Genomic DNA, 25000 nt, shown 5'->3' with positions numbered 1-25000 from the left:
GTGCTAGGGCTCTCATTGGTTGCAAATAAAGCAAAAAAAAACATGTTCTTATCTGAGAGAAGGAGATTTTAGGTAATCTTTAACATCGTTATTCAGTCCACTCTGGATGTAAACTGTTTTATAGCTCTGTGGATTTCTAACCCTTCCTGGACTGCCGTCCTTATTTAAACTAAGGAGAGTGACTGTTTTTCTCGATTGTATACACACAAAAATCGAAGCACAATTCCACTGTTTTCACATTTTTGCTAAACTCTAAGCACAAATCTCGTTATTTCGCATACTTGGTTCACCTGGATCACACTGGCCTTCAAAACGCAACAACTCATTACCAATAAGTCTAACTCACTTCTCAGTCACCTGTTCAAACTCAGCTGGCAAAACATTTCAATCATGTGGCAGTGGAATTACTGTACTGTCATACCAAAATAGGTAACATTGAATCAGAATCGGAATCAGAAAACCTTATTGATCCCCGGGGGGAAATTGTTTTGTTCCAGGTGCGCCGTACAAATAGAAATTACAAGAATAGAAGATAAGATTATAAAAAAATTGAAAATTAAAAATAAAATACAGTAAAATAAAAGTAAAAATAAAGTAAGAAGTGGACATCTCTAAGTGAATTGATGAATTGTCAGAACATTGTTGAAGTATCAACTATAGGTGTACAATATGACTCTGGGAAGCTCGGATTGTGAGTTTATCCCATTGGAGCTCATTGGATAGACATACCATTGTATCCTATTCTGATACGATTGTGTCAATGCAATATTTATGTGACATTCACAGTACTGTATTACAATATGGCAACAGTCTTTATACTGTATGTACCACCTAATTGCAAATTTAAAAAAGAAAGCTATTTCTAAACAATTTTATACATTGGAATATGTAACATAGCCTGATGAAGCCAAAACAAATGTAAAATGGATTTTGATGGAAGTGTTTTGAATTGATCACACCAGAGTTTAATTGATGCTCTCTAAGAGATATTCATTTGATTGCTGTGTTTACTGTTTGGTGGAAAAAAAACAGTTTTGAAAAGAATTTGTGTAGTTTTGACAAAATGATTGACTCTTCTCAGGTTTGTGTTTAGAGTTTTGAGAAATTGAGCTATAGTTTCAGAAAATATGTTTAAACGATTGAGAAAAAAGGATGGTGTCCCAAGGCTATAGAGCCCCTGAGCACTAATGCTGGGTATTATAGCTGTCCACAGGCCAAAGTACACCTGACTGCAGGACAGTGAGGACACACCACTCTGAGAAGGCTTGTGGTAGATAGAACAGCGCCTGATTGTGTTGTACTGATTCCATTTAGATGAATAGACCCTCATAATCACCAGTAGCCCATCGCTACTATAGTTTGAAAAGATACACCTTCGTGTGGTTAGTGAATGAGTGCGTCAAGAATGAATGCATGCTGCTTTGTACTTGCTTGTGTGTGCGTGTGTGTGTGTGTGTTAATCTATGTGTGCATGTCAAGATGTACGTCTCTAGATGTGTGTGTATGTGTGTGTGTATGTGTGTGCATGTGTGTGTGCTTTCGTATGTCCGGATGTGCGGGCGTGTGTGGTAGTGTGTGTGTCTGTTTGAGATGTATAAGATGTGTGTGTGTGTGTGTGTGTGTGTGTGTGTGTGTGTGTGTGTGTGTGCCCTGACGTACCTGTGTGTGTGTGTGTGTGTGTGTGTGTGTGTGTATTAGCATCATCTTAATGCTGAAGATGATGACTAATACTAAAACATAACCTTTCGCTACCACAGAAGAAGAATGGTTCTTTCTAATTGGCCAATTAGGGTTGTGCTGTCCGCCTCGTCAACTCATCCCCCGGCCACTCATCGCCATGCGAGACAAAGAAACCGCAGGATGGAAGCTCTTCCTTCTCAGTGCGCTCGCCTATTTATTTATGCTTCATCTATGACGACAGCAGCAGGAGGAAGATAAGGATAAATGAGGTGGGCAGAGAGATGGCCAGGTGACAAATTGGTGCTATTGGGTTATTAATGAAGATGATTTTATAGCATTCTCACTCTTGGAGCGAGCTCGCAGTGCACTTAATCCTCTGTCCACAGTGGAATAGCGGGCTCATGGCGCTTTTTCTCAATTAAAGAGAAGTAATGTTTTACTTATCTGCAACTATTGCATCTCATAAAAAACAAACATCAGTTATTCTTTTGTCGCTATTACACTTCAAAGCCACTGTGTATCCCCTGATCTTTCCGTAGACTATTTTAACATCGGTGCCACTGCACCCTTGATACAAACACCCGGTCACTTTGAATTAGGTCGGCTGAAACAGCAAACCAATAAACAAATGAACAAATAAAACTGAACAAATTATATTTATTAATACAAATATTTAATTGGTATGCCTATTGCTACTTTCTCTCCATTTGGGATATCTGCGCCATCTTTACCTCTGCCATGTTTGCACAATTCTAAGTACTATTTTTAAGCAGCAGGACGTTCAGCATACAATAAGTGAGTACATTAAGTGCCAGGACGTACAACATACAATAAGTGAGTACATCAAGTGCCAGGACGTACAACATACAATAAGTGCGTGAGAAGAGGGGGGTTTTTAGGAGAGTAAGCGAGGAGAAGGGGTGGTGGGGGGTAGGGGAGGAGGCTATGCAGGGTCCAGGTGAACCCTTAACAAGTGAGTCTTGAGTCTCTTGCATAAGCTGCTTAGGGACTCTTTGGTCCAGACGTCGGCAGGGAGCTCGTTCCACCACTGCGGTGCCAAAACAGAGAAGGGCTGTGATTTTGTTGTTGGACCTTTGCTTGCTCGTAGTGATTGCGGTACCAGGCGTCCAGCTGAGGTAGATGAGCAGAGCGGTCGCGCTGGGGTGTGCGGTCTGACCAATGCTTAGAGGTAGGCGGGTGCAGTTCCATTGACCGCCTTTTAGGCCAGTACCATTGTCTTGAATCTGATGCAAGCATTCTTCACTGAGCCAGTGGAGGTCAAATGGGACAGTGGATGAATGTATCTCCGTCTACTACTATAAACTAGTTTTTATACCAGAAGCCTCTGTTCTTGGTGTAGTTATCACTGTTTGATAATGTGGTCCCTAAAAGAGCCATTTCTATTTCTCCTCATTACGATTGTCATAATATTTTGCTTTTATTCACCAAACTCGATTGACCAAATCTCCAAGTTGTTCCCGTACTGCAAGGTTCTGAAGCCTAGTTTGAGTCAGAAGGTTTGACTCCACATTGGATCTTTGACCCCAGAAGTCCAGAGAACAGTTGCCAGTGTTTTGTTTGCAGAAGGTCCTAAATTCCACAATTACTCTCAGAAATATCATTATAGTTATATCGTTAACTGCCCTCAGCAATGTGAATGTTAATAAAATTGATTTAAATTCGGCTTGAACCAGTCTATAAAGTGGTTTAAAGTTTGGAATAAGGCATAAATCAAGGGATCTCACAATTCATAATGAGCGATAAAGCCTGGAATGACAGAAGTTAAAAAATGACAAACATTTCTTAAAAGCAAGGCCATAAAAGAGTGTTTGAAAGGAGCGATTTAAAATATAACAGTGAATTAGCTGTCCCCGAGCAAGACGCTCCACAGTCCAACAACGCAATGAGAACCAAATGCTCGCAGTAAATCAAAGTCTCTCCACTAAAGTCGTCTCGCTGAACAGCCGTATCTGCTGGCTCCACTCGGCACAACCGCACGGAACCATCACAAAATGGAGGCCAGGAGGACTCTTTGCATTATATACCCGTTTTATACCGATATAATTTAACAACTCAAATATTTTGATACATTTAGACAAATCATAAACAAATATAAAAGCTAAAGCCAAACATATCGTGAGAGGGGAATATTGTAACAGTAAGTCTACGCTTTTGTTATTTTAATCAAAAATCAAAAGAAAAATACCGACATCAGACCGGGCATTCAGCGAGCATTCCTACGCTGGGTAAAAGGGATGAAAATACCCCAAAATATTGGACTCAATTTTGGTTTGGAGCTGTATGCTGGTCCACAGCTCGTGAAAGCAGTGAGCTGGAGGGACCTCCGACCAGACAGGCTACCAAGGCCCCAGCTCGGACTTAAGTGGCTGACCCGATGGGACCTCGGCCGCTGGCCCTGAGTGCGAGTCGGGCCCGGCCGCGCATCACAGTTTATGTCCTTATTAAAATGTGAGATGGGCTCATCACCAAATATTTCATCTCTGAACGGATAATCACACTGGACAGCGCCAGAGTGGTTGGAAGGGGATGTGATTACCACACACATACACACACGCACACACACATGCACACCACGTACACGCATGCAGGCATGCACATGCAAACACATCTAGGCACGCACACACAAACACACCGTTTCTCTCTTTGAAAGTAGATCAGACTCCCTAAATCTGTTGATTCACAAAGTCACACAGACACACAAACAACCACATATGCAGGCACGCAAACCCATGCACAAGCACTGACACGCACACACACACATGCAGTCCTCCTCTGTTAAACAGTAGATAGATGGATACAACTCTCTAAGTGTCTCCACGGTGCAGCTCACTCGGATGAACACATCTGTGGATGGTTTAGCTTGATTCACAACCCAAAGACGTCCAGAAGAAGATTTTTTTCCACTAAATGTATTTAATTGTGACATCATCCCTCGCTCTCAAGCCACCCTCCACCACAGAATCAGCCCCAACTTGGAGGTTCTTCATCCGCAGACAAATCTATAGTGACGTCCCCATGGGACTTGCCAGTCTAGGGTCAACATAAACCACAAACCAAAATAAATATGTGGATAGTTGTTCTCTCTTTGCCCCAAATGGCCTGAGTCGACCTACCAACCGAAACACTGACAAAGTCACATGTAAGTTATTTTCCGTTCAAACAGACTTATAAAAATATGAACTTTTGGTTAGATTTGCCTGGCTCTGAATGTTCCCGCCAAACTGAGGATGTTAAGGAGGAAATAATCCTCACGCACCCACATTAAAGTCAACTCACTTTTATTGGTCTGCAATTAATGTGCGCATATGTATCCCTGTGCTTTTGTGTGCGTAACAATGTCTCTACAAAAGGACAAACAGTTATTTTTTTCCAAAGGGACCTTTAAATGAGTAGGAATGTCACTTTGTGAGGGCTAAAGTGTTCGGATGACTCATTCACTTCTGACGCTCACACCTCGCCTATGACAAGACCGCGACGTGACATTGTTTTTTATTTTTCCCCGTGCATGCAATCACCCACAATTTAAGACAAAACATTCCGAACAATTGTCTTTCTTTATCGTTCTACCTGCAAATCCAATCCCTGTTACTTTTTGTGTTTGTTGACAACTTGTGTCACTTAGCAGCGTGCCGTGAGGTCAGCTCGATGTGCTCTGAAGGACATCTGAAGCTCCTTGAGACTTTTCGCCAGTGTTCTCTGCTTATCTGTTTGGTTTGCTGGAAGACGATTCCCACCTCTTTGGGACTCGGTAGCCTACATGAAATCATGCGTAACATAACATCAAATAGTAACCTCAACAAAGGCATTCAGTGATGCCTCTGTCAAAATATACATTGATAAAATACATTGTCATTAGCCAACATACTTTTTCGCCTAAGAAAATATCAGCTGAATGTACAGCTCAATTTACAACCAGATTAAGAAAGAAAATGTATAATTGTATAATGTATATGATACAATTATATATGTATATGATAACATAACATAGCAAATCACTAATTAAAGTTTCCGCAGGGACTTTTAATATAATTTTTCGGCATTCCTTCTCAGCACGGCAGGCTAACCTCTGAGTCAAAACATGTGTTCCTTCTGTTAGCTCATGTTTCTATTTAGCTGCAGTTTCAAACAAACAGGTGATAAACAGGGCTGGACAAACATAGACATTCTAGCCTTGGCACATGTTGAGCCTTATTCAGAATAAATGAGCATACAAGGCCGGATTCTTAACTTGATATGTAATCATTTGAGTAGGACAAATAAACATTACATTTCACAACTTTATCTCTTTTCCTAAACCATATTTTTTCAATATGTGAATTGTGAACAACGAGAGTAGATTGATTATTCTGTATTTGTTCATTCTTTTCCACAGTCCACACAAACACACACACACACACACACGCACGCACGCACGCACGCACGCACGCACGCACGCACGCACGCACGCACGCACGCACGCACGCACGCACACGCACACACACACACACACACACACACACACACACACACAAACACAACTGATGCTGGATTACTGAACGTGTTTTTCACAGGAAGGACACACAATCAATCAGACATCACACTCAATAGAACTGTTATTTTGATAGACCACTAACTCTGGTACTAATCTTCTGAACTCCATGTACCAGACAAACACACACTCACACACTGTGTGACAGCATCTTTCCAAGCACACGTAAGTTTCCTAATTGTGGAGCATCAAACGCCTGGCGACCACAATTCTACATCACTCACTGGGAACACCCTACTGTGGTCTTCACACACACACACACACACACACACACACACACACACACACACACACACACACACACACACACACACACACACACACACACACACACACACACACACACAGGCAAGCACACAGACACATAAACACAGGCAAGCACACACACACATATATAGCTAAGCACATGCACACACAGGCACACATAAACAGGCAAGGGCTTGCATGCACACACACACGCACACTCATATACCCACGGACATTATGAACCAATAGGCCAACGCGGGCACACAAACACACAAACATATACACACACACTTACAGATTCACGCACACATAAACACATAATAACAAACATGTGTGAACTCACACACACACACACACACACACACACAAACTGACACACACCCAATGGTAGGGTGGACTACAGAGAGATATAGAAACCCAAACCTGCACAGCCCCGTACAGCTCTTTGATCTCGGCCCAGTGTCATCTGCTAGTTGTTGCACTGTTCCTTTAACAACAGGATCTACCTCACACTCACACACACCACATACAAGCATGCACATCCTCCACACACACATGTACAATACACAAGGCTTTGTGAATGCCCTCTTTGATCTCCAGATAACATAGTGTTACTGTACACCATACTGGTGTCATTTAGCAGTGCTGATTAGTAGTGGTGATAGGCATGAACATATCAGCACTATCTCTCCGGTACCTAACCAGGCCTGTGTCCGCTCATTCTTTTGGTTGAGTTGCCGTTGAAAGCGATTGTTTCCGGCTCGTTTGGCTCAACCTGAGTCAACCCAGGTTTGAGTCCAACTTGCGGTCCTATTCCCTCTTTCTTTCAAACCCGCCTTGCTGTCTGTCTTCACTTCACTGTCCTGTCCACAAAGGCACAAAAGCACATAAAGTATACACTGAAAGAGATTTACTCCATTCAAGTTCATTCTATCAGAAAAGGAGAAGCTTTGTTCTCCATGAGAGGATGAGAGAAGCGTTTCCTATCTGGGATTCTGGTCTTTGAGGACAAGTCCAGGCATATGAGAACTTTTTGTTTATTAGTGTTATGTTAATGTGTACGTTGATCACAGCTTTCTTTTGGCTGTGTGCTGCAATATAATTCAATATGTATTTTTCAAATATCTATGGACACAAATGTATCCTATCTAATATATAGATACTGATCTATACAGTGTTAACTATAGAAACATTTAGATTTATAATGTAGATATAAACGCAAATAATGGCAGGATACCAAAATCAAATATAAATGGTAATATGTGTGAACCATATGTATTTTGTGTGTGTGTGTGTGTGTGTGTGTGTGTGTGTGTGTGTGTGTGTGTGTGTGTGTGTGTGTGTGTGTGTGTGTGTGATGTGTGTGTGTTTGTGTGTGTGTGTGTGTGTGTGTGTGTGTGTGTGTGTGTGTGTGTGTGTGTGTGTGTGTGTGTGTGTGTGTGTGTGTGTGTGTGTGTGTGTGTGTGTGTGTGTGTGTGTGTGTGTGTGTGTGTGTTTGGGTTTATGTGTATGCAAATGCGTATGATTGTGTGTGTGCACCAGAATAGATATCTTTATCTGCCTGTGAGTAAGGGCCTTGAGCAAGGACACCAGTGTGTGTCGTGTCTTATCCCCGTCCCGTTTGGCTCTGTATTCTGGGGTTCAGAGGAGTTCTTGTCCTTCTGCACCGCTCTACTGTTGGATCTTGATTATGCTAGCAGAAGTCAAATGCCTCACTTATTGGAAAAATTGAACTCATGGCTTCGTTCTGTTCATGCTTGTATTGATATACTTATCAGCTGTCTTGATGGAATTCCATTTATGTCTGCACCTCCACTAGGTTAATCTGCTAAATGAATTCTGGTTCAATTTGAAATCTTTCAACTCTTTAAATGTCCCCTCATCCTAAAGCTGCGTGGTAAAATATATATATATATATATATATGTTCTAAAATACACCCACTGTCCCTTTAAGACTACATCCCATTGAAAAGAAGCAGACTCACTTTCAGCTAAATAGCCACCAGTGACCCTGAAGGCTATAGTTAGCCTCCACAAGACCAAAGAATAAGGACTTAGTCTTTCATTTGGCACTAACGATAGACTCCCCAAGGCCAGGGCAAACAGCGATAAATCCTTCTCTCATCCTCCTCTTCTGGGGGATTTTACCAGGAAAGTTCTGGATGCTTCACTGTGCTGTTATCGTCATTGTGTCGTCATTAATCTCTACTTCCTTGGCCAAAATCAGTTGGCCTCTTGGGACAAATGAAGTCAAATTTTCTCTTGAACTTGCGATACAGGGCTGCCAAACTATTACATGCCACATTAGTTTACAGGCACATACACACACGTGCCACTAGCTTAAAATAGCATTAGCAGAAGCAAGGAAAGAAAGAGGGGGGAAAGAAAGGAGGGGTGAAAGAGGGGAAACAATGTAGAGAGAGGTACGACGAGAGAGAGAAGGATGAGAAAAAGTGTAAATTGTGAACAGACAGCAGATGATGTGAGAAGCAGACTTTGTTCAACTCCAAGATTTCGACGAGCAATGACACAACTGGGAAGTCATATTCTTGGTGTACATCCGTTTAACTTTAATGGTGACGCAGAAGATCAAAAAGAAATACTGAAAAATAAATTAGATTAAAAAAACGTAGCCACAAGCACATTTTGATTTGTACAACAAAGCAATGCAACATACTGGTATCTTTTTTTCCATGTATACAGAATAAAAAATATACTTTTTATCCATTGTTCACTTGTTCAGTGTCAAGAGTTATTTATTTTTTTGATCTTTTATAATTTCAATGAAAAAGAATTGGAACAAACACAACCACATATTTCTTCTGTACAACTCTTTGCTTGTATTTGAGGGTCGTTTTTTTCTGAATCTGTAACATTTTTTTTCACCTCACAAATCGGACACAGCATGGAACAGGTACTCTATGAGTCTCTAGGTAAAGGTTTACACACTGCAGGTTAAGAAGGGAATGGTACAGTTTGTATCTAGGCTTGGCTTTGTGCAAAGAATGGACAGACAGACAGACAGACAGACAGACAGACAGACAGACAGACAGACAGACAGACAGACAGACAGACAGACAGACAGACAGACAGACAGACAGACAGACAGACAGACAGACAGACATAAAGGACACCACCGTCCTCTCGACACCCAGACAAACACAAAAACATCAACTGGTACGTCATTAAAAGGGATGATTGGTTTGCGCATATTCACCGTCATTTTCAGCGACCTTTATTGAAAAATACAATACATCTCTATGCCTCACTGCTCTCAGTGCTCTGGAACTATGGGAAGTGGAGTTCATTCTAGGAATGAAGGGAAGTATGTTCGACAGTTGATACAATTGGGGAAACATGGAACTAATTAAGAACTACAAAAATGGAATCGTCCTCTTAAGGAAAGGGAATAGAATAGTCTTTGTATAGGAAGCGATATTATTGATTATGAAGATTATAAAACTGACATGTGAGGTTAATTAACTTGCCACGGTATTTTTCTTCCAAACTTGTGCTCAAGCTTCTATGGTAAACCAATGGTCAACCAAATCATACATGACTTGTTTTGTTGTTTCATTGTCATTTTAAAGCTCCTGAAACATGTCTGCTGTTGGCTCGTGGCACATTTTGTTTTCCTTTTCAATATTCTCTTAATAGACGCCCATGACTCATGAGTATTAAAGTGCCTTTAATTATCTTCTAAATCAAAAGCCATGCATTTAAAACAGACAAGGGAATTTTTATTAAGTGATTTCATGCAGTTTGTCATACAATCAGGCCTTGTGATTTAACTTAACAGTGCATGATAACAAGTCAATAGGTGTCTATCACTACTGTCTGCTGCCTTTACTCATGAGCAAAACGTTTCAGGACAGCCATTTCATGGAATTCAGGCTAAAATCTGAGTTTACATTTTAGGCGTTTTGCTGCCCATCTCATGCAGAATGACAGTTCGTTGTCTTTGCATTGGGTAAGGTTTTCTCTCAAGGGCAGTTTGATGGGATGCATGGCAGCCTAGAGCTGGGGTTGGCTCTCCGGCCTCCTCCTCAGTCTCTTGTCTGTGTTCTGTGAACCTGTCCTCCTGTCTGTCTGCAGCTAGTCTCTACATAGTGTCACTATAGTGCAAAAATAAACAAAACGTATCTAACGTTTCTTTACAAAATAAAACGAACATACGTAACCAAAATGAAATATTATTATTATTATTATTAACAGCAATAACATTATTATTATACTTACAATAATGATAAAAAAACAACAACAAAAGAACAATAATGATAACATAAAGAAGTGTTTGGTACCAGCAGCTGGGCCAACTTGTTTCTTTCAAGTATCTCTCAACCCACACACACACACACACACACACACACACACACGCACGCACGCACGCACACACACACACACACACACACACACACACACACACACACACACACACACACACACACACACACACACACACACACACACACACACACACACACACACACACACACACACGCACACACACACACACACACAAACACACTGAATAATTGTCAGAGTCTTTCTCTGTTGTTTTTTTTACGTGATAAAAAATAAGTAAACAATCAACATATGGCACTGATACAAATTGTAAAACAAATGCATCTTACACCAATGTGAAACACAAGAAGCTCTCAAAGACTCAAAACAAGTTGCATAGTTTAGATTGTTAGGTCTTCTTCGTTTGTTCTCTCTCCCCTTTCTCTCTCTCTCTCTCTCTCTCTCTCTCTCTCTCTCTCTCTCTCTCTCTCTCTCTCTCTTTCTCTCTCTCTCTCTCTCTCTCTCTCTCTCTCCCTCGTTCCCTCTCCCACTTACATTTATCGGAGGGGGGAGAGGGACAGGACTCCCTCTGCATCATAAATAAGTATCTAGCCTCCCTCACTCTGTTTTGTAACAAAAATATATTAGATATTCTTTTTTTTTCAATATTGTTTTTCTTTTTTTTCTTTCTGAAAGTGCTGTAGAGACTCTCCCTCCCTCCCTCTTTATCTCTCTCTCTCTCGCTCTATACCTCTCAGTCTCTCTCCCTGCTGGACCTCGTTTTCCCCTTTTTGAGCGATGCTGGATTGATGGATGATTGGTCGAATGGATGGACGGACGGACGGACGGACGGACGGACGAACGGACTGAGGGACAGATGGATGGACGGAGAGAAGGTTAGGGTTAGGAAGAACCACGAGAATGATGTAACGATGAACAAGAGTCTCCCCTGGCTCTCCACCGTCCCGCCTGCCTCCTTGGTTTGGGTGCTTGTGTTTTCTTTGACCTTTCGGGGTCATCCTCTCGTTCTCTTGGGTTTAAAAGTCTGTCTAGCAACACTTCTCTCACTCTGCCTCGCTCTGTCACTCTACTCTTCAGCCCTCTGCAGTCCACTTCAAATGGAGCCCCGGTGCCCAGTGGGGGTTTGGGATGCGGGTGAGTGGTTGGGGCATGGGTGGGGGGGGAAGGTTGGGGTTTGGGATGTGGGGTCGGGCGATTGGGGGGGGGGGGGGAGGAGTCGGCGTTCTTACGAGCAGCCGCACTCCTCCACGATCATGTTCTGGATGTCCTTCTTGACGATCTTCTGCTCCTCGTTGTAGTACAGCATGGACATGGGCCGCAGGCGCGTGGGCACACAGCAGGAGCGCATGCTCTGGAAGGGGCTGTAGCCCCGCATGCGGTAGTGGTTGATGACGGTGGAGTGGAAGGACAGCGAGGAGCCTGTGATGCTGGCCACGTGCGACGGACACTCGCCCTCGCAGTAGTTGGCGTGGTAGCCCGGCGGCGCGATGATCCAGTCGTTCCAGCCGATGTCCTTGAAGTTGACGTAGAACTGCCGCTTGCAGCACACGCGCACCTTGCCGTCGCACTCCAGACCCCGGCGCCGGCGCCGCCGCGGCTCGCCGTCCACGCCGGGCCGCACCACCGCCATCAGGAAGGGCCGGTGGGACTGCTCCCGCTGGGACGCCCGGCCCGACACCAGCACGGTGGTGGCGCCCAGCCCGGCGCACTGCGGGCAGGACACGCGCAGGCTGAGTGGGGCGGCCGTCGCGCTGGCCTCCAGGAGGGCCTGCACCGCCCCCGACACGGGGAAGGTGTGCCAGCCGCTGCGGCGGGTGTCCACCGTCTTCTGGGCCAGCAGGACGTCGCCCTGGGCCTGGGCGGGCGCCCCGGGCCCCGCCGGGTGCTGCTGGATCAGCCGGATGGTGACCTTGGCGCGGTTGCGGTTGTTCTTGGCCAGGCGGAGGAAGAGCCAAACGTTGGCCTGCTCCACCAGGGAGGGCTCGCCGCCCTCCCTGGACAGCATGAAGTTGATCACGCCCGGGGAGTCTCCTGGGGGGGAGGGGGGGGAGAGAGAAGTCCGTGTTATCTTGACATCCTGATTTTGTCGCATCAGGAAACGACGCGCAATCAACGTTACGTCCCCGGAGGACACAGCTCTGGTCAAGACTTAGACACACAAACACGATATGAACGTCTTGAAATCCCATCGACTTGTACACAGATACATATGAATGTGCATACTCATATGGAAGTACATACTCTATCACAACCACAAAGAAGCACACACACACACACACACACACACACACACACACACACACACACACACACACACACACACACACACACACACACACACACACACACACACACACACACACCATGAACATAAAGGCGCCATGGACACATAAAACATGTTTTCACGTAGAAATATGGCCACATTTGAGGAAGCATGCAAAGTAATATTTACATCTGCCGTCACTCACTGTTAGCCTGAACACAGACATACACAGCGCTACAATTATGGGATTGGTGGGATTCTTCTTGTATCGAGTTGAAGAAACTTTCTCTCGCTCTCTCTCTCTCTCTCTCTCTCTCTCTCTCTCTCTCTCTCTCTCTCTCTCTCTCTCTCTATCTCTCTCCCTCTCTCTCTCTATCTCTCCCTCTCTCATCGAGTCATCTCTGTTTAGTCTTCATGTTCTCATGTTTACCAGGACCCAAATGTGAAGTAATGGAAATGCCTGAATCATGGTGCATTGTGTCACACATACACAATGCACCACCCACACACACACACACACACACACACACACACACACACACACACACACACACACACACACACACACACACACACACACACACACACGCACACACACACACAGACACACACACACTCAAACACACACAGACACATACACACGCATGCCCAAGTCTATAGTTCAGAAGGTTTCCTAGAACTGTAGGGGTCAAGACAGCGTTGTAATCATGGGCATGTAAGCCTCTCACTGTAAATCACCTTCTACCCTCCAGTCCCCTCCCCCCGCTCTGCCTCTCTCCCCCTTTCAATAATAACCAAGGGGTATTCAGTCAGTAGTATCAGTCTGTCTGAGTGGTGAATGAATATTTAATCACTTTGAAATGCAGTGGAATTGCACATTTTCTGTAGCAGCAGTAGTGGTAGTTGAAATTAGTACTTTTTGTTTATACGTAGCAGCCAGTGGGAGGAGAGCTGGAAGATACTATCACTAATAGCACCTCAGCATAGTTGTCCTAGCATGCTAATTAGCTCGGACACCTGTGAGGCTTATAGAAAGCTGTCATCTCTGTGCTAGGCTTCATTTGTGGCCAACACCTCTTTCGAGGAGCCACCCTTCAAGTCTATATCCAGTTGAAATCTCTGTTGATTCTCCGCTTCTCTCCTTGTCCCTCTATCTCTCTCCATTTCACTCGTTTCCCCTCTGTCTCTCTCTCTCTCGCTCTCTCTGATCCTGTCAATGTCTCTCGCCCAGTGTTGGGGCTGGATGTCCATGGGCCTTACAGTAGTGGTCGCGCTGGCTAGTCATTATGGCCAAAATGACAGACCGTCATGGCCGCCGCTCTGAAGCAGTTGTCAGCTATACTTACTGAGCTCGGGGCTTCGCTCCGAAAGCCGCGATATGAAGGGCATTTAAGGGTATTATGTTTTCAGAATGTATCGTTTATACATTTTACATAGAATTGTGTGACACAATTACTATGTGGTACCTGTTCAGTTCAATGTACGCATTTGAATCTGGCACTGGTACATTGACCAGTGCCAGAGCTAAAACCAAACATAAATATATCATTATTGAAAATGGAGGAAAAACATTGCCAAAGCTTTTCAATGAGAACAACACATTGTTTCTCATTGCGTGTCAGACCACACTACCTCCTCTCGCTCTCTCTCTCTCTCTCTCTCTCTCTCTCTGGCTTCTCTCCCGACCTCTCGAAATCTTCTGTTAACAGATCTCTCTCTCTCTATCTCACACTCTATCTCTCTCTTTTTAATCCCCACTATTTACAGTGTTGATCTTTACAAACTGGTGGCTCAATAGCCTATAAACCCTGATTTCTGGCCTGCCTCTTCCGCACACGCAGAGTTTGTACCACTGTGTATGTGTGTATGTAAATCGAAAGCCACAGCACAAACGCACAAGCAAAAAACTCTATTTAAGACTAAGTCAGTGATTGTGTCGAGACAAGTCCCATGTCTCGTCACATGACGCTTTGGATGTCAGATCCATCTGACATCCAAAATGATCAATGACAACAGAAATGTCAAATTTCACCCACCTGCTTACTGACACTTAGTTTCAGTAAAACTCAAAGTTGAGGTGGAGCTCATCAAAAGGCAGTCAGCAACATGGTGGATCTGACCAGCACCATCTTGTATGTTAAGAGTTTTCTGCAGCATGTGAGTACGGTCATCGGTCAAACCATATTGTTTGGACCAGAGCTCTTCTGATAGGAGAGTGCTGACTAAACTACACCTCCCTATTCGTGCCAATATCTGACCGCAGTTCCCTTCCAGGACGTTTTAAACACAACTGCCGATTCTGTGATGAAATGGCTTTTAAATAGAACAGCTGGAGTTTGTGTTTCTTTCTTCTACGCCGCTGCTGTTGGATTGAGACATTTGTTCTTCTTTTGTCTATACTGGACTTAGCACTTTCACCGCTCCCCTCTTAAAAGGTTTGTTTTAGAAGAGGTTGTTTTTAGTCCACTGGTGTACAGAGGAGACAATGTGCATCATTACTGGGAGCCAGGGCTAGCTAAGCAACAGCAGAACAGCTTGTCATGTGGTTCCGTCATGTAGATGCTATGAAGTAAAGAGGGTGGTCTGTAGTTTGGGAAAGGCCGGGGACTCTGGCGGTTTGTTTAACTGGTGTTATTGGTTGTTGGGCACGCCCAGTGGTGTAAAAAGGATGAGTTCTTAATGAGGGTGTAAACTCGGTTCCTTTGTTCCCTAGTTTACCGAAGACTTAGCCGACAATCGTGGCCACATATATACTAAGTAACTATTGTGTCTCTGTGTGTGTGTGTGTGTGCGTGTGTGTGTGTGTGTGTGTGTGTGTGTGTGTGTGCGTGTGTGTGTGTGTGTGTGTGTGTGTGTGTGTGTGTGTGTGTGTGTGTGTATGTGTGTGTGTGTGTATGTGTGTGTGTGTGTGTGTGTGTGTGTGTGTAGGTGTGTGTGTGTGTGTGTGTGTGTGTGTGTGTGTGTGTGTGTGTGTGTGCGTGCGTGTGTGTGTTTCTATTCGCTTTTCTCCATATTGACCCTGTTTGTCTTGTCTCCTATAATGAGTCCAGAGCAATAGCCTCGATGACAATGAGCGCGAAAGAGACACAGAGAGACACAGAGAGAGGAAGAGAGAGAGAGAAAGGGGCTGATGACAGAGAGGCAAAGAGAGATAAAACATAGCCTGTTGTATCATTGATTATCAAAGGGTTCAGCGTACAGTCTGATGTCAAGGGCCACCTGCGCCAAGAGAGAAAGGCAGAGAGAAAGAAAGCGAAAGAGATAGAAAGAAAGACTTTGATTTATCGCGGATAAATTAAAGTCAGAGGGTGTCGAGGTTTACACAGCTGTCCCCCTCTCTCTCTCTCTCTCTTTCTTCCCTGCGTGTCCTCTGTCGTCTCTTCCTCTGAAAAGATAATTCCTTCCCTCCCCATCCCCTCTTGCTACAGTACACAGAGGTGGATAACATACACACATTCCTGCGGCCCTCTCAAGCAACTGTCCCACCCCAAAGCCCCGCCCGCCCCCACTATCATCTCCCCCACTTCCTTTATTCAACGCTGTGGTGGAGGCACAACAAAGGAGGGGTCAGAGGGAGTGATATGGATCTGAAGAAAGAGAATCACGATGTATTTGTGTTACATTGTGATTCTCTCTCTCTCTCTCTCTCTCTCTCTCTCTCTCTGTCTCTCTGTCTCTCTCTCTCTCTCTCTCTCTCTCTCTCTCTCTCTCTCTCTCTCTCTCTCTCACTCTCTCTCTCTCTCTCTCTCTCTCTCTCTCTCTCTCTCTCTCTCTCTCTCTCTCTCTCTCTCTCTCTCTCTCTCTCTCTCTCTCTTCCTTTTTGTCCGGCAAGCCTCTCTCTTCGTCAGTTAGGAAGGGAGGGGTCATGTGAAGGCTGCTGTTGACAGGTGTGATGTCTCCTAATGTCAGTAGTTACCAACTTCCAATCTGTTCCAAACACAGCTTCCTGTCCCAGCTGTTACTAATGATTGGCCTGCTAATCTACAGCCTTATCAGTTTTACGGAGCCAACCCGAAAAACCCTCACCCCTGTGTGTGTGTGTATGTGTGTGTGTGTATGTGTGTGTGTGTGTGTGTGTGTGTGTGTGTGTGTGTGTGTGTGTGTGTGTGTGTTTGTGCGTGCTTAAACATGTGTGGATTTGTGTTGGTCTTTCTTCCTTCTTTTATTTTTAAGATAAATTATCTGTCCCTTTTCCCTGCCTCCCTCCCTTCTCCTTTTCTTCTCGTTGGTCTCTTTTGTTTACCTTAGGAAGGATTACTTAGCTCTCCATCGCTCTGTGGCGACACAGACACACACGTCGCCCGCACGCAACACAAACACAGACCTACTGTCTTGATTTCCTAGATGCACACACAAATTCAGCAAGCAAAAAGAATACTAATTTCCCGTCCAGGGTTTATAAAGTACAGATTTCATCTCATGTTAACATTGCCGGGATGTTAGTTACATTCTCACTCTCTCTCTCTCTCTCTCTCTCTCTCTCTCTCTCTCTCTCTCTCTCTCTCTTCTCTTGATCTTTGTCTCTCTGCTCTCTCTTCCTCTCTGCCTCTCGCCGTCTCTGTGTCTCTCTCATCTCTCTCTCTCTGTCTCTCCCTCTCATCTCTTTAATCTCTCTCTTTCTCTCTCTCTAGTCTCTCTTTCTCTCTCTTCTTTTCTCTTCCTCTCAGAGTGAGAAAGAGATAAGAAAGTCTCTCTCTTTTAAGAAAAAGAGAGAGACAGTGTCTTTCTCTTTCTCTCTCTCTGTCTCTCTAGTTCTCTTTCTCTCTCAGTGTATCTCAATGTCTCTCTCTCTCATTGCTATGTCTCTCGCCCCAGCAGAGAAGGCTCTGGTGGAGCTCTAAAGCTGGAGGAGGGATGAGGGCGAGGTCTGGTCTCCATCATACCTTCTGCCCTGCAGTGCTGGCAGCGGTATGAGTGAGCGGCCGTGTGTTTGTATACAGCACTCAGAACTTCCAAGCTCTCTTCATGCTTGGGAGACGGTCAGAGTCTGGGGGCGGGCGTCCCAAGTAGGGGGAAAATTACAAATATGAAACTAAATATGTGCAACGCCAAGCGCCCCCCAAGACATCAAGATCCGTGAACCATCCTGTTTTGACGTTTGGAGTTTAGCGAGCGCTATGAGCTCGTTCATAATCAGGGAACCACAGTATTTTTTCCATAGGAATGCAGTAGTACAGTGCGGCGCTATACTGTGGGAGGCTCCAGAGAGACAGGAGGGGAGGGTATGGTGTATTGTGGCTATGGTGTTCCAATCTTAGTATCCAAAAGGTACTGGGTTCAATCCCCGATGTCCGCAGGCTCACCTGAAGGCCTCCCTGAGCAAGAGGCGCCTAGCTCCGCCTACATGTTCCATAATGACATGGATCTAAAATCACTGGAAGTAACTTTGGAGATAACGATCTGCTTAAGGATTAAACAATGAAGAGAATGAAATGGAACATGTATGACTACTTAACCGATTATCAAACAGGACTTCTGGGCCAGGGTGTGTCATTGCTCTTTGGACAAAAGTACCATTCGACACAGTAAGAGGCTAAATCAATGACCTTCACTTGCGAAAAAGGATAGAGATTACATTTAATACTGATCCATGGGACACACACACACACACACACACACACACACACACACACACACACACACACACACACACACACACACACACACACACACACACACACACACACACACACACACACACACACACCTTACATTACACACACACAGACACACACACACACACACACACACACACACACACACACACACACACACACACACACACACACACACACACACACACACACACACAAACACCTTACATTAAACACACACACAGACACAAGCAAACACAGACCCACATTGCTGAATTAAAACCATAGATGAGAGACCCTGAGAATCCCAGATTAGGATTGTGCTGACTCGTGTTGGGTCTCTAACGGCCCCCCCTGGCCTGTAGCCATGACAACAACACTGAAACGGTTCTCAGAACCCCAGCCAGATCAGCTGGGCTGTCCTACCACCCACCGCCAACTTTTAAAAGGTTGGACCGGGATGGGGTTGATTATCTCTCGATGGGAGGGACAATGGAGATGTACTACTTTGATCCCCCCCCCAGGAAAGACCAGACTGTCAGGTCCACTTTGACACTCCAGTGGTCCCACAGACAACATGGGCTTTGTTGGGGGGGGCCTTAGCACTGGCTTGTGTCTCAATCAAGACAAACCAAACGAGTTGTGTTGTCGCCAACCAGAGCTCCCGCGGTGCGACGCGGAGCTTCAGCCGAGGGCGCCGTGACCGACATCAGAGTTAAATACAGGGAGACGGAGAAAACGGAAAATGACATTGGGAAATGCCTTCCTTAAGGGCATGAAGATACGTGAGTCACATCGTGTGGTTAAAGGAGTGGCAGTCAGTAGTGAGGATGGGAACAGAGAAAGGACATGAAGGTGTGTGCCTTCCTGGGGCTTCCAGGCTTTCACTGGTTCCCATCCCTCCGCCCACCCACACCAGCGGGGTGTCAGGCCCCGGATCCGGCCGCTGCCCCAGAATAGACCGGGCCGACGTGAGTGAGACCCCAACATTGAATTGTCCAATGAAAGAGACGGGGCGATGCCACGACGGGGTGGGCTGGGGTGACCCGCTGGAGGACACGATAGGGAGGGCATGGAATGCCACTAATGATGTGTTAAATTAAGCTCAATTAATGGTGCTCTGACAGGAAGGGGAAGAAAGAAAGAGAGAAAAATAGGAGGAGGGAGAGAGAGATGTGTGCAGACTGCACCAACATGCCCGAAATGAGTATAACGCTTAAATGATTGGTCATCACTTGGCTTACTGACTGGCTGAGTGTCTGGCTTGCAGCCTGGCCCCTTGTTTTTCTAGCTAGCCATTTGCTACCCTGACTGGCTGGCTGTCTGATTGCTGGCATATCAACAGGTTCAGGCACTGTTTGTTGTTCAATGTTAATGGCTCATTGATGAGTGGGAAAGTGTTTCTTTGTCAATGATAAACGGCCAATGGATTAATTAGCTACATACCAAACGCTTCAGAAGCGGTGCATAGCATTTGGTAAACATGCTAGCTTCTCAAGCGAATACAGTTTGAACCTATGGGCGGCTCAGGTGTTAAGAGCTAACTAACCAGTCACCGTGGGAATAATTGTAAATGTAATTATAAGTAAATTATAATAAGTTAATAAATGATCATTCTATTGCTAAATCTAAATGATTTACATCATGACAATCCCAATTAGATGAAGTGAGGGAAATGGAGGAAGCAGCAAAGAGTGTTATGCTCAAACTGAAGCGCGAGTGTTCTTTGAATGACCAAAAGAGGAACAGCTGTTGCGTTTTCGGATTCACATTTTCAATATCTCCATCCGTCTTGTTCTTGTAAAATGTGATGCTATTTATAATAATTTGTTCACTGCATTGTGGAACACGTTTCTCAAGTTCTCTCTTCTCGATGTGACTCAATATTATTAAAAACCATTACCACCAGCGGGCAGACGTAAACGCATTTTGGGTATGAAATATGAATCAAGACCGATGGACGGGTGTCTGTGAATACATGATTAGACCTGATGAATAATCCAACATATCTGTACTAAATCACTGTTAAGATCACCCGGGTTCACCTTCTCCACTGCTGAACAGGAGCCTCTGAATCGGGGAAGAAAAATGTTTCAGTTGGCTTCCTAGGTGACTGTCCTCTGCACCCCCGCCCCTAACTACACAACCTAACTACACAACCTGAATACACAACCTAGCTACGCAACACAGGCCTGCAGGCTGCGCTCCACCACCTGCTGTTTTCGATCTATCTCTACTTAGTGTCTTAGATTCTCGCTTTCCCACATTTGAACTTTTTTTTATCATTGAACTCTCTCTCTCCTTTTTTAAGTTTTCTTTCTCTCATCCTGTCTGGGGACATATCTTTTTTATACTACTTTGACAGCTTCAAGTGAAAGAAAAAGGGAATCTTTTTTTACCTAGCTCTATAGACCTCACGACTAACATGAACATCATGGAACAGCAACACTTAAGGAGCCTACAACAGCTTCAGTTTAAGCTCAGTCACAAAAGGCTATGACCTTGAGGAGTAGTAACAACACAAATCCCATCTATTTGCAAAAGACAGCATTGGAATTTTACTTACTTGGGATAACTTTTCAGTTGTGGTAGAAAGATACTTTTATTAAAACGTTTGGATCAGGTCAGACTGGTGTGTTTTGAAAAGCGGGGTCAAGGTTTGGGCTTGACATACTGTAGCCACTAGGGGCGCCAATAAGCAGTAAAATAATCTTCCTGGAACGAAATCCACGAGGTCTTGTTAATAAAATATTGAGTCCAAAATTATACTTCTCTTATCTCCTACATTGATTAAAAAAAAAATACATAAAATGTAGTCTGGAGTAAACCCCCCTGGATAATTAGCAGAGCAGTAACCTGTAATGGCTCAGGGGGAGTGGTTTAAGACCCATCTGTACCTTGTATGTAGAAACATACTAAGGATTGTATTAAGGACTTTTTTTCCATCAGAAAATGACCGATACGCTGGGTGGTCTTGGGATAAACCATGGTGATAACAAATCAAGGCTAAAATAATTGCATCACACATTGCATAGGGTTATGATATATACATATATATATATATATATATATTGATATGAATGACATCACAAGCAGAGTCAAATTAAACGTTATCTCCACTTTCCCTCTGCATGATGAAGACAACGCTCAGAATTGACTGAGCGAGGTCTCATCGTACAGTTTATATCAGCACACACGATAAGCCATTATCTACTTCTGTTTCAACTAAACCTGAAGGCCAAAGTGTCCTTCAACTGGCAGCCCAGCACCTGGCCCCTCAAGGGGGGTTTGGGCCCCCTGCCCTTGAGCAAATGTACCAGACTATTCCCCTGTGACCTCTGCGTCCCCGTGTGGAGGGTGATCAGGGGAATGGTACAGGACTGTCTCATTAGCTCTGAGCTTCTGCTGTGATCCAGTGTAAGTCACGCTGTGTTCAGGCTCACCAAGGGGAAACATTGGAGGGAGTGATGATCCCTATAATAGGATGATTTACATTGGCCTAGCGCACACACACACACACACACACGCGCGTGCGCGCGCGCGCACACGCACACACACACGCACACACCACACACACACACACACACACACACACACACACACACACACACACACACACACACACGTGTGCTCTCACACAATAACATACACCCAAACACACACACACACACACGCACATACACAAACACACACACACACACACACACACACACACACACACACACACACACACACACACACACACACACACACACACACACACAGACACACACACACACACACTCACACACACACACACACACACTCACACACACACACACACACACACACACAAATAAACACACATGCACGTGTGCTCTCACAGACTCACATACACACAAACACACACACACGCTGACTCATGGACGCACTTGATCATGCACATGTTATCAAAGTCCTGAAGATGGCTTGAATGTGTGTACAAAAACACATGCTGACACGCGGAATGGTTGTGCTCTGAATAAATCTAGTGCTCTCTCTCTCTCTCTCTCTCTCTCTCTCTCTCTCTCTCTCTCTCTCTCTCTCTCTCTCTCTCTCTCGATATCTTCTTTCCTTCTGTCTTTCTTCGTCTTCCTCTCTCTCCCTCTCTCTTTTTCTCACAGTGGAAAATAATTTAGGAATTTCTGCAGCCCTCTCGTTGGAAGTACGGCTCTGACACAAGCACACACACATAAAAACACACACTCACACAGAAACACACACACACACACACACACACACACACACACAGACACAAACAGACACACACGCAATCTGCAGGTATTTAAACAGATAAGGTGCATTCTTTATAACCAGCAGGAGGTCATGACAGGGGTTAGGTGTGCCTATGTGTGCTTGTGTGTTTGCATACACCTGCTTAATTCCACCTGTATGATCAATTTGCCTAACCTACTGTTACTCTAGTGGTCTCACCCCCACTAGAGTAACACACACACACACACACACACACGAGCAAACGGACACACAAACAACCACAGAACACATAAATGACTCATCGAGGAATCAGAGACACTCATAGTGTTTTTTGTAACCTAGCTTTTATCACGTCTCAAACAACATTACACACACACACACAAACACACACACACACACACACACACACACACACACACACACACACACACACACACACACACACACACACACACACACACACACACACACACACACACACACACACACACAGCTGATGAAAATGTGCACACTCTGTCTCGCCGCTCACACAGATGGCAGGCGAGCAACGTGCTCTGTCCTTTTTTCTCTCTCGAAGAACACAAACACACACAAACACACACGCACACACCCATGAATACGTTTCCGGGCACGTTCGCACAAGCAGACAAACCACAGACAATCACTGCGATACAAATACTGAAAATATACAGACACATATGGACACACAGACACACACAAGGACACACACACATACACACCCACACACACACACACACACACACACACACACACACACACACACACACACAAACACCCCCCCAGCCCCCAGGAGGCGGTAACAGCACTCACCAGCCTCGGCGAAGGTGATAATCTCGGTGGTCTCCGTCGGCTCCCCGGAGTCCCCCTCTCCCCCTACTCCGGCTCCTGCCTCCGCCGCTCCTCCACCTCCTCCACCTCTTCCTCCCCTGCCTCCTCCTCCTCTTCCTCTCCCTTCCTCCTCCCCCTCGATCTGCACGCTGCCGTCGGCGGCCACGCGGCCCACGTGCAGCTTGCGCAGCGCGTTGAGGAGCGCGGCACGGGGCACCGGCCGCGTGATGTTGGGCCGGTCCTCCAGGTGCAGCATGTTGAGGATGTGCCTCTTCACCGCCTCCACCACGTCCTGCTGCGCCTCCTCCATGGCCCCGCGCTCCTCCTCCGGCCCGCCACCGCCGCCGCTCCTCCGCATCCTGGCCAGGACGCAGGACGGGCACTCTCCCTCCGACACCGCCGCCTCCTCCTCCTCCTCCACCTCCTCCTCCTCCTCCTTCCCCACCTCCACCGTGGCGGCGGTGGCGGCGGATGATCCCATCACCATCGCCGCCGCCGCCGCCTGGGGCTGGTGGGGGTGGTGGAGGGCGTGCACGCTCAGGGAGGCGGGCTGGGACGAGCCGCAGCTCTGGGCGTAGAGGAGCAGCAGCACGCAGCTGAGCAGAGGCAAGACCCTGGACATGCTGGAGCGGGAAGCAGCTGACGGCTGATTGGCTGCTCGGCTGATTGGTCGCTCTTGCCGATAGGCCAGAACGCTGATTGGCGTGTTCTTTGTTGAACGCTGCAAAAGTTTCAGTGAAGCGCCTCTGATGGACAGATGCTGAGATGCTGGTGAGCGGCGACGGTAAGAGGAGTAGTCGATCGGACCAAAACGCTCTTTTTAAATCGAGCTGTCATCCACTGATGGAGGGATGTAAAGAAAACAGTCTGTCTTTGTTATTTTCCTCTTCCCTTTCCCCAGCGTTGCTCACCTCTTGGCTGGTATCTCGTGTCCCCTCTCCCTCTTTCTAGGATTCCTGTGATCTCCTTGCCTCTCTCTCTTGCCCCGGCTTTGCTTTTTTTTCTTCCAACTCTGTCCTCCAAGTTTTGTGATGATAAAAGTTCGCGCAAAATGTATCAGCGGAAAAAAAAGAATCAGCCAACAAAAAACGAACCCCCCCCCGAAAAACCTAAGCTGAGAAACAGACGACAAAATGAGTAATCCTTATCTGTTGTCAGGACAGATGGCCGTGGAGATGGAGGCGTCGGTGAGAAGGTCAGCCCGCTGAATGAAGACTGGAAGAACAAGGAGGAGAGTCCTCGCTCCCTGAAGAGACCCGCGCAGCTCTGCTCTCAACTCTG

General features: G+C 45.5%; 1 protein-coding gene across 2 annotated transcripts in view; it reads right to left on the bottom strand.

Annotated features, from left to right (window-relative positions):
- The window catches only part of inhbaa (inhibin subunit beta Aa), a 79345-nt gene that overhangs the window by 53969 nt on the left and 376 nt on the right, over positions 1-25000 (bottom strand). Inside the window, exons 1-2 of one of the 2 annotated variants that reach the window (XR_009524271.1) lie at positions 23702-25000; positions 10996-12811 (exon numbers count right to left, since the gene is read on the bottom strand). The exon at positions 23702-25000 is cut by the window's right edge and continues 376 nt beyond it. Coding sequence is in view for 1 of the 2 variants with exons in the window: in XM_060044729.1 (XP_059900712.1) it covers positions 12006-12811; positions 23702-24341 (1446 nt within the window). In the remaining variant the exon portion in view is untranslated. Of the gene's footprint in view, positions 1-9021; positions 12812-23701 lie in introns of those variants that run through there. The other variant, XM_060044729.1, reaches the window with a different exon arrangement.

This window comes from Gadus macrocephalus, chromosome 23 (assembly GCF_031168955.1).
Source record: "Gadus macrocephalus chromosome 23, ASM3116895v1".
NCBI classification, from domain to species: domain Eukaryota; kingdom Metazoa; phylum Chordata; class Actinopteri; order Gadiformes; family Gadidae; genus Gadus; species Gadus macrocephalus.
This window is presented reverse-complemented; position numbering and strand designations above follow the sequence as displayed.